The following is an 11,289-nucleotide window of genomic DNA, read 5'->3' as shown; positions in this document are numbered from 1 at the left end:
GGAACAGTTTCCTCCCAGCATCTTAACACTGCACGCTGTTAGTTTGTAAGTGCTGTTGCAACTACACATTTCTTATACCTCCATTTGTTGTACATAAATTGAAAAAGAACATGGTCGTTTATATCCCGAGTATGGCTTATATTCCAAATCCCATGACACAGTATCTGTATCATTTCAAAAACGCATCATCATCACCAGCTAAAAATAAATAAAGAAATCTATTTTTACTAAAAAAAGGTTGAAAAAAAAAGGTGGAAGGTTTGACAGCAAGGGGAAGATTATGCTAATATGATCTTAGCGTCAAGATGTTTGTGAAACACCCGCCTGTATAAATGCCCTTGCATCACCCTGGGGTGCCTCGTCCTCATCACAGGTGCTCCGGGTGGCTCTGCAGGCAGGAAATCATTTCCTGGACGGGTTTCCCATTGAAACAGATCTGATACACGGCCGTAAACAGAGGGAACCTGGAGGGAGGGGACCGCGACAGAGTCACGAGGGGAGCAAGAGGGTGCAGCAGAAATGTGCAGTTCATGGCAGAAGCGTGGTCGAGCCTGGACAGAAATGATCAACAGCTTTGTATTCAGAGCATCATCCACTTTAAAGGTGCCATGTGTCGCATTTTTAAAGATCAGTATATCATTGTAAGATTAATTGTAATACCTTGGTATAATTGCTGTAAACAAATGAGAACACCGTCTAAAATGTAATGTGATGATGATTTATTGATGCTAAAATGCTTCATTATAGCACCTATAAATACCATACCAAACAAGAGATAGACAGAGACCGGCTCATAGACAGTGAGACAGAGGTAGAGAGAGAAACTCTGTACTGACTTGTCCACCAGGCCCTTCTGTTTGAGGATGTGGTAAACTTCAGCCGAGGTTGCAGGGCCCTGGAGCTTCTGTCCATTCAACATCTCCTTCTCCAGCTCCTCTATGCTCTGACAGTGAACAGGACAAGACAAGTTGTTCACCATTCACTTCAATTGTTTAGGAGAATGCTGTAACTCTGTTTCCCTGGAAAACCCCACAAATGTTTTGTGGAGTAAAAACTTCACCTAACCTTCCACCGGCATAGGGGTGAGTAGATGATGACAATTTAAAAAAAATTTGGTGAACGTATCCTTTAAGACATTTTGAAGACTTTTCCAGGACCTCGTAGCTCATACCTTTCCGGTCTTGGCAAAGGCCTCGGCCACGCGGCGGTTGCGGCCGCCGTAGCAGGTGGTGATGAGGTCGGCCACGCCGCAGCTCTCCAGGAAGGTGGCCGAGGAGACTGAGCCGTCCTTGGAGAACAGCTTGGCGAAGGCGATCATCTCCATCAACCCCAGACGGATCACGGCCGCCTTGGTGTTGTCGCCGCAGCGCAGCCCGTCACAGAAGCCTGCACCCACCGCTACGATGTTCTGGTGCCAGAGAGAGGGAGGACATACATTTACTTTCATAGTTTATGTGTAGAATGTAGATAGATTCAGATAGTAATGGACTAAAGATGTGTTGAGAAAGATTTTTGATGTTTAGTAAGCATGCTCTATAGACACACAGGGGGTGGACAAAATATACTTTGAAGCAATAAAATCTAAATGACAAAGGCACACACACAAGTGAATCATGTTAGTAGTATGTGTCAGCTTTAAAGAAGGTCTGACCATCATTACTTGTATGACTTTTCAAAGCAACACGAGACAACTAACAGAGCCAGATTGTCAGTGCCGGAATTGTAGGTGCATAGGTCAATAAAAATAAAAAAGTATTTAAGTGTTAAATATGAGAAGGGGAACAGACTTGATTTTTTTTTACAACATACTTAAGCAAGATGACACGAGAGGGAGTGCTGCTGTACTGGACAGCACAGCTGTGATTTTGTTGGAGGCACGAACTCGCAGGCCGAGTGTCAAAGATAATCACAGCTGTTATTATACTGTATATCAGCACTCATGGAATGCCTCTTGTCCAATCAAATTGCTCGGCCAGAACAAATCTTCCCTAGTCATTCACGTGAAATGTATGAAATAAAATGAAGGTATGATTTAAAGTACCATTTCACCAAACTGAAACATGATTATTTAGGAGGGGTTTCAGGTATAGTCCTATTTCTTCAGGTGTGTGTGTGTGTGTGTGTGTGTGTGTGTGTGTGTGTGTGTGTCTGTGTGTCTGTGTGTGTGTGTGTGTGTGTGCGGTAGCGTCTGTACCTTCAGAGCTCCACACAGCTCCACTGTGTCAGCATCATCCACCACTGTGATGCGGAAGTTGGGAGTCTGCAGCAGCTCTTTAAACAGCAGGCCGTTCTCCACAACCGTACTGCCTGAAAACACAGAGGAGTCTGTCTCTACTGCGTACCAATCTGAAGTCAGGTGCAGTGGAAACACATCAGAGGAGTCTGTCTCTACTGTGTACCAATGTGAAGTCAGGTGCAGTGAAAACACATCAGGAGTCTGTCTCTACTGTGTACCAATCTGAAGTCAGGTGCAGTGAAAACACATCAGAGGAGTCTGTCTCTACTGTGTACCAATCTGAAGTCAGGTGCAGTGAAAACACATCAGGAGTCTGTCTCTACTGCGTACCAATCTGAAGTCAGGTGCATTGGAAACTAGGGATGCACCGATATGAAAATTTTGGCCGATGCCGATAACCGATATTAAGATTGTGGTTATGGCCGATAACCGATATTTACCGATGTCGATATGATCTGTATAAAAACACATTTCTATGATACTACTGTGTACCAATGTGAAGTCAGGTGCAGTGAAAACACATCAGGAGTCTGTCTCTACTGTGTACCAATCTGAAGTCAGGTGCAGTGAAAACACATCAGAGGAGTCTGTCTCTACTGTGTACCAATCTGAAGTCAGGTGCAGTGAAAACACATCAGGAGTCTGTCTCTACTGCGTACCAATCTGAAGTCAGGTGCATTGGAAACTAGGGATGCACCGATATGAAAATTTTGGCCGATGCCGATAACCGATATTAAGATTGCGGTTATGGCCGATAACCGATATTTACCGATGTCGATATGATCTGTATAAAAACACATTTCTATGATAATACAATTTTGTACATACTGAAAAACACATGTAAACACTGAATTTGAAAAAGTTATGCATTTCTTTATTTCAAAAACATTTGTAAAAGCCCATAAATCATAGATTTACTGCATTATTTCATCTCAATGTGAAGAATTTGGCTGATACCGATAACCGATATTAACATTGCAACATCTGACCGATACCGATATGTTAAAAAATGACTAACATCGGCCGATACCGATATGATTGCCGATATATCGTGCATCCCTAGTGGAAACACATCAGAGGAGTCTGTCTGTCTCTACTGTGTACCAACGTGAAGTCAGGTGCAGTGGAAACACATCAGGAGTCTGTCTCTACTGTGTACCAACGTGAAGTCAGGTGCAGTGAAAACACATCAGAGGAGTCTGTCTCTACTGTGTACCAACGTGAAGTCAGGTGCAGTGAAAACACATCAGAGGAGTCTGTCTCTACTGTGTACCAACGTGAAGTCAGGTGCAGTGAAAACACATCAGAGGAGTCTGTCTCTACTGTGTACCAATGTGAAGTCAGGTGCAGTGAAAACACATCAGAGGAGTCTGTCTCTACTGTGTACCAATGTGAAGTCAGGTGCAGTGAAAACACATCAGGAGTCTGTCTCTACTGTGTACCAATGTGAAGTCAGGTGCAGTGGAAACACATCAGAGGAGTCTGTCTCTACTGTGTACCAACGTGAAGTCAGGTGCAGTGGAAACACATCAGGAGTCTGTCTCTACTGTGTACCAACGTGAAGTCAGGTGCAGTGGAAACACATCAGAGGAGTCTGTCTCTACTGTGTACCAATGTGAAGTCAGGTGCAGTGAAAACACATCAGGAGTCTGTCTCTACTGTGTACCAATCTGAAGTCAGGTGCAGTGGAAACATCAGAGGAGTCTGTCTCTACTGTGTACCAATCTGAAGTCAGGTGCAGTGGAAACACATCAGAGGAGTCTGTCTCTACTGTGTACCAATGTGAAGTCCGGTGCAGTGAAAACACATCAGAGGAGTCTGACTCTACTGTGTACCAATCTGAAGTCAGGTGCAGTGGAAACATATCAGAGGAGTCTGTCTCTACTGTGTACCAACGTGAAGTCAGGTGCAGTGGAAACACATCAGAGGAGTCTGTCTCTACTGTGTACCAACGTGAAGTCAGGTGCAGTGAAAACACATCAGGAGTCTGTCTCTACTGCGTACCAATCTGAAGTCAGGTGCAGTGAAAACAGAGAGGAGTCTGTCTCTACTGTGTACCAATGTGAAGTCAGGTGCAGTGAAAACAGAGAGGAGTCTGTCGCTACTGCGTACCAATCTGAAGTCAGGTGCAGTGAAAACACATCAGGAGTCTGTCTCTACTGTGTACCAATCTGAAGTCAGGTGCAGTGAAAACACATCAGGAGTCTGTCTCTACTGTGTACCAATCTGAAGTCAGGTGCAGTGAAAACACATCAGGAGTCTATCTCTACTGTGTACCAATCTTAAGTCAGGTGCAGTGGAAACACATCAGAGGAGTCTGTCTCTACTGCGTACCAATGTGAAGTCAGGTGCAGTGAAAACACATCAGGAGTCTGTCTCTACTGTGTACCAATGTGAAGTCAGGTGCAGTGAAAACACATCAGGAGTCTGTCTCTACTGCGTACCAATCTGAAGTCAGGTGCAGTGAAAACACATCAGAGGAGTCTGTCTCTACTGCGTACCAATCTGAAGTCAGGTGCAGTGAAAACACACCAGGAGTCTGTCTCTACTGTGTACCAATCTGAAGTCAGGTGCAGTGGAAACACATCAGAGGAGTCTGTCTCTACTGTGTACCAATCTGAAGTCAGGTGCAGTGAAAACACATCAGAGGAGTCTGTCTCTACTGCGTACCAATCTGAAGTCAGGTGCAGTGAAAACACACCAGGAGTCTGTCTCTACTGCGTACCAATCTGAAGTCAGGTGCAGTGGAAACACATCAGAGGAGTCTGTCTCTACTGCGTACCAATCTGAAGTCAGGTGCAGTGAAAACACACCAGGAGTCTGTCTCTACTGCATACCAATCTGAAGTCAGGTGCAGTGAAAACACATCAGAGGAGTCTGTCTCTACTGCGTACCAATCTGAAGTCAGGTGCAGTGAAAACACATCAGAGGAGTCTGTCTCTACTGCGTACCAATCTGAAGTCAGGTGCAGTGAAAACACACCAGGAGTCTGTCTCTACTGTGTACCAATCTGAAGTCAGGTGCAGTGGAAACACATCAGAGGAGTCTGTCTCTACTGTGTACCAATGTGAAGTCAGGTGCAGTGAAAACACATCAGAGGAGTCTGTCTCTACTGTGTACCAATGTGAAGTCAGGTGCAGTGAAAACACACCAGGAGTCTGTCTCTACTGTGTACCAATCTGAAGTCAGGTGCAGTGGAAACACATCAGAGGAGTCTGTCTCTACTGTGTACCAATCTGAAGTCAGGTGCAGTGAAAACACATCAGAGGAGTCTGTCTCTACTGCGTACCAATCTGAAGTCAGATGCAGTGAAAACACACCAGGAGTCTGTCTCTACTGCGTACCAATCTGAAGTCAGGTGCAGTGAAAACACACCAGGAGTCTGTCTCTACTGCGTACCAATCTGAAGTCAGGTGCAGTGAAAACACACCAGGAGTCTGTCTCTACTGCGTACCAATCTGAAGTCAGATGCAGTGAAAACACATCAGAGGAGTCTGTCTCTACTGTGTTCCAATCTGAAGTCAGATGCAGTGAAAACACATCAGAGGAGTCTGTCTCTACTGTGTACCAATCTGAAGTCAGGTGCAGTGAAAACACATCAGGAGTCTGTCTCTACTGTGTACCAATCTGAAGTCAGATGCAGTGAAAACACATCAGAGGAGTCTGTCTCTACTGTGTACCAATGTGAAGTCAGGTGCAGTGAAAACACATCAGAGAAGAGTGTCTCTACTGTGTATGTACCAACGTGAAGTCAGGTGCAGTGAAAACACATCAGAGAAGAGTGTCTCTACTGTGTATGTACCAACGTGAAGTCAGGTGCAGTGAAAACACATCAGAGAAGAGTGTCTCTACTGTGTATGTACCAACGTGAAGTCAGGTGCAGTGAAAACACATCAGGAGTCTGTCTCTACTGTGTACCAATCTGAAGTCAGGTGCAGTGGAAACACATCAGGAGTCTGTCTCTACTGTGTACCAATCTGAAGTCAGGTGCAGTGGAAACACATCAGGAGTCTGTCTCTACTGTGTACCAATCTGAAGTCAGGTGCAGTGAAAACACATCAGAGGAGTCTGTCTCTACTGCGTACCAATCTGAAGTCAGGTGCAGTGAAAACACATCAGGAGTCTGTCTCTACTGTGTACCAATCTGAAGTCAGGTGCAGTGGAAACACATCAGAGGAGTCTGTCTCTACTGTGTACCAATCTGAAGTCAGGTGCACTGAAAACACATCAGAAGAGTGTCTCTACTGTGTACCAATGTGAAGTCAGGTGCACTGAAAACACATCAGAAGAGTGTCTCTGTCTACCAATGTGAAGTCAGGTGCACTGAAAACACATCAGAAGAGTGTCTCTGTCTACCAATGTGAAGTCAGGTGCACTGAAAACACATCAGAAGAGTGTCTCTGTCTACCAATGTGAAGTCAGGTGCAGTGAAAACGCATCAGAAGAGTGTCTCTGTCTACCAACGTGAAGTCAGGTGCAGTGGAAACACAGAGGAGTCTGTCTCTACTGTGTACCAACGTGAATCAGGGGCAGTGGAAAAACTCTAATGTCAGCTTTGCCTTTCATTATGGGATGTGCTTTCTGAGTTACTCCTGTAGGTTTACCTTTCTTCCCCACTGGACCATTTCTTAAGACTTTACCACCTGCATAATGCTATGATTGTTTCCCTTCATATTGATATTTACATAATTACAAAAAGACACCTACACAGGTGAGTCATATTGAATTGAATGACATTTATCAGGATGATGGGATATTTAAGTTATTTACCAACACTACATTCACTCTGGCTCAAACCTCATTTATCTTGACAACTTTATGTTTAGGTTATTTTGAGTACACATATTAACACTGAGCAAAATAAACAGCAGACAAAGATATTTCAAAAGGTTATGTATATAAAGGTTATGCATGTAGCATATGGATGGTCTTATAATATAGATATTCAAAGTAATAAGGAAGCTGCCAGCACTAACTGCATCTCAGTATCTCTTTTCCATTACAACAGTCACCACATTGGAAACAAGCATTGACTTTCTTGTCATCCACATACTTTTGTATGAATGCTCTGTGTTTTACGAATCACTGAAATAAACTACCTGATCCAACTAAATAACCAGGTAACTACTACAAATGTGCTCAGCCACCTCCTTTCATTTGCCAACTTTGAAGTCGAAAGTTATTTTAGCAGTACATTTCCCTGACCATGTTAAAGCACCACAGCCACCAGGAGGCTTCTTACCAATGGTGGTTTCACAGAACTTCTCGGCCGCAACCTCGTTGGCGATGTTGGCCCCCATGAGGACGCTGACGTCGATCCCCATTTTCTCCCGGACGATGTCAGAGATCAACTTCAGGCCCTCGGGACCCTCGTCAATCCCCTGACACACACACATAGAGAGAGAGAGAGAGAGAGAGAAGAGAAAAGATCTTAAATGATGGTTGCATCCTCCACAGATTCCCTCTAATGTTGACTAAATGTGGCCGGGCAGCACAGACCCACAGAGTGAGGCATGAGGACAACAGGCCCCTGTCAGACTGAGTCAAACAGATGTGCTGTGCTGAGACAGATGCGCCGTCTGGTGATTGACTTTAAATCAGACACCGAGCGGCTCCATTATGAGCTCTCCGTCTCAATACTGGTGCATGGAGAGCCCAAGCACACACATGACAAATCCAAACACAGACACAGTTTCATCAAGGCTTCTTCAACCCCGTCAGTCCCAACCAGTGGGGCTAGCTCGGGGTTTTACAGAGGAAGCTGCGGAAGTGATCCTAAAAGCTGTAGTTCCTCGAATGGCCACTTGAGGCTGGACCCAAAATGGAGTCATTCCCATTCAGCCCCATGTTAAAATGCCCCACTTTGTAACTGTGATTAAGCATGTTTATGGAGCAAAACATGGTTTTGGCCTATATAGCTAATTTCACCTTTCATAACAACTGTGTGGGGGGTGCATTTTTATATAACTCACCCATTTAGAGTAAAATGGACGATAGCATAGACTGTTTTGGGGGTGATTGACAGGTCGTCTGTCCAGTAATCGCACAGCTTGCCGATCACGGACCAATAGCAGGCAGAAAACCTGCGTAGGCCTACTTTTTCCCCACAAAGAAAATTGGTCAGGAATCGATAAAGAATTGGACTCATAAGCAGAATGGCAGAGTCTTGGTTTCTATAGCTTCAATGAAGTGCTGGAACAAGCAGACACAGAATATGTATGTGATACTGTCCTACAGTAAAGAGAAAAGAACAGAAAAGACAATTGCAAAATTTGAAGCTAAGGGGGAAATTAAGCGTAAAGTCACGATGTAAGGGGTTGAATTAATACCCCTTTTAAAGAAAATTAAAATCAATGTCCTCTAAAACTTATTTCAAGACTTGAAACCCTTATCTTTAACTGTATTAAATGTATTTTAAAACCCAGGGTTTGCATAATATGATTTAAGACATTTGAAGATATTTTTTTCAACACACGCCTCTGTTTCTCCACGGAGTTCTCTCCAATCGGTGGAGAGATCAAACACACCATCAACAAACACTGGCACGTTCTACAGAGCGACCCTGCACTCAAGTCACTGTGTTTAGAGCCTCCGTTAATTTCTTTCAGGAGATCTCGGTCAATAAGAGACAGACTGGTTCACAGTACCATGACACCCCCCCCTAAGCCTACGTGGTTACCCGCCCCTCCCTCTGGTTTTTACAGATGTGGTCACTGTACCCACTGTTCCAACTCCGCCGACACCAAACAATTTTCTCACCCACGGACTGGTAAAAAGTATAAAATTAACTCATTCATAAACTGCAGCACCACACATGTGGTTTATATTCTGAAGTGTCCGTGCGGGATGGTGTATGTCGGACAGACCAAACGGGCATTAAAAGTCCGTATTGCTGAACACAAGGCTGCAATCCGCAACCACAACATGGATTATGCAATAGCGAGACACTATGCTCAGGCCCAGCATGGCTCTGCTGCCACACTGAAATTCTGGGGTATTGAGCATGTGTCTCCCTCACAGAGAGGAGGCGACACTGTCAATAAACTGTTAAGAAGAGAAGCATTTTGGATTCACAGCCTAAATACTGTTGAACCAAATGGGCCAAACGAGGAACTAAGCCTCTCTTGTTATTTATAACCTGTACCTTTCCTTTGGGAGAAATTGTCATTTGGGTAACACTTCATAATACTGTAACACAAAAAATGGGTAGTTACTGAGGAACGAGTAAGGAACGAACCATTAGTTCATGAATAGTTAATGATTAGTTAATGAGTAGTTGATAGGTAGTTCCTTAATGGTAGTTACTTAAGAACTGACCATTAGTTACCATGTTAACGAACCAGTAAGTAATGATTACTTCCCTAATTTTTTTTTTTTTTTATATGTTTTCATTCACTAGTTCATTAATAGTTAATGGGTAGTTCCTTAAAGATCCTTAATGGTAGTTACTTAAGAACTGACCATTAGTTCCCATGGTAGTTACTAAAGAACTGACCATTAGTTACCATGTTAACGAACCAGTAAGTAATGATTACTTCCCTAAAAATTTTTATTTTTAATATTTCACTAGTTCATGAACAGGTAGTTCCTTAAGAACTGACTATTAGTTACCATGTTCGTGAGCATGACTCCACCAAATACTTACCAGTTGTTCATGAGTACTCATCGTTACTTCATGATTACCTTACCATTACTTACCATGTTAGTGCATCATTACTTCCTGCTTACTTTACCATTAGTTCCCATGTTTGTGCCCCCTCAAGTGAAGCAGTACATCTTACTGAGTAGTTACTAAGGAATACACCATTACTTCCTGCTTACTTTACCATTAGTTCCCATGTTTGTGCCCCCTCAAGTGAAGCAGTACATCTTACTGAGTAGTTACTAAGGAATACACCATTACTTCCTGCTTACTTTACCATTAGTTCCCATGTTTGTGCCCCCTCAAGTGAAGCAGTACATCTTACTGAGTAGTTACTAAGGAATACACCATTACTCCCTGCTTACTTTACCATTAGTTCCCATGTTTGTGCCCCCTCAAGTGAAGCAGTACATCTTACTGAGTAGTTACTAAGGAATACACCATTACTTCCTGCTTACTTTACCATTAGTTCCCATGTTTGTGCCCCCTCAAGTGAAGCAGTACATCTTACTGAGTAGTTACTAAGGAATACACCATTACTTCCTGCTTACTTTACCATTAGTTCCCATGTTTGTGCCCCCTCAAGTGAAGCAGTACATCTTACTGAGTAGTTACTAAGGAATACACCATTACTTCCTGCTTACTTTACCATTAGTTCCCATGTTTGTGCCCCCTCAAGTGAAGCAGTACATCTTACTGAGTAGTTACTAAGGAATACACCATTACTTCCTGCTTACTTTACCATTAGTTCCCATGTTTGTGCCCCCTCAAGTGAAGCAGTACATCTTACTGAGTAGTTACTAAGGAATACACCATTACTTCCTGCTTACTTTACCATTAGTTCCCATGTTTGTGCCCCCTCAAGTGAAGCAGTACATCTTACTGAGTAGTTACTAAGGAATACACCATTACTTCCTGCTTACTTTACCATTAGTTCCCATGTTTGTGCCCCCTCAAGTGAAGCAGTACATCTTACTGAGTAGTTACTAAGGAATACACCATTACTTCCTGCTTACTTTACCATTAGTTAACATGTTTGTGCCCCCTCAAGTAAAGCAGTACATCTTACTGAGTTGTGAGTAAGGAATATACCATTACTTCCTGCTTACTTTACCATTACTTAACATGTTAGTAAGCATCACCTTACCGAACAAATATGTCTCAATTGTTAATGACCATGCAACATTACATCTTCCTTCTACATTCTTAGGGGTCGGGTAGGGGTTAAATTAATCCACACTTATTATATACCTAATTCTAACCCATCAGGGGGAAATATGAAAAACAAGTACAACAGGAGGAAGTCAAAAATGTTTTTACCACTGTCCTCCTGTCCTGTCAAGATGGCAGCACAGATAGAAATGTACCTCCAACAGATATGGGACACAACACATTTGGAACAAGCACATTA

At 43.3% G+C, this 11,289-nt stretch overlaps 1 protein-coding gene across 1 annotated transcript in view; it reads right to left on the bottom strand.

The window, feature by feature from the left end:
• Positions 1–334: 334 nt before the first annotated feature.
• The window catches only part of LOC310784965 (glycerol-3-phosphate dehydrogenase 1-like protein), a gene marked incomplete at its 5' end in the record, with an annotated part of 33,157 nt that continues 22,202 nt past the window's right edge, over positions 335–11,289 (bottom strand). The window contains 5 exons of the mRNA XM_083645979.1: positions 335–464; positions 837–943; positions 1,172–1,408; positions 2,195–2,307; positions 7,479–7,617. Coding sequence (XP_083502105.1) covers positions 368–464; positions 837–943; positions 1,172–1,408; positions 2,195–2,307; positions 7,479–7,617 — 693 coding nt within the window. The 3' untranslated portion in view covers positions 335–367. The remainder of the gene's footprint in view (positions 465–836; positions 944–1,171; positions 1,409–2,194; positions 2,308–7,478; positions 7,618–11,289) is intronic.

Source organism: Poromitra crassiceps (assembly GCF_964638095.1).
Source record: "Poromitra crassiceps genome assembly, chromosome: 1".
NCBI classification, from domain to species: Eukaryota; Metazoa; Chordata; class Actinopteri; order Beryciformes; family Melamphaidae; genus Poromitra; species Poromitra crassiceps.
Note: the sequence above shows the minus strand (reverse complement) of the source record. Positions and strands in the feature narration are given on the sequence as shown.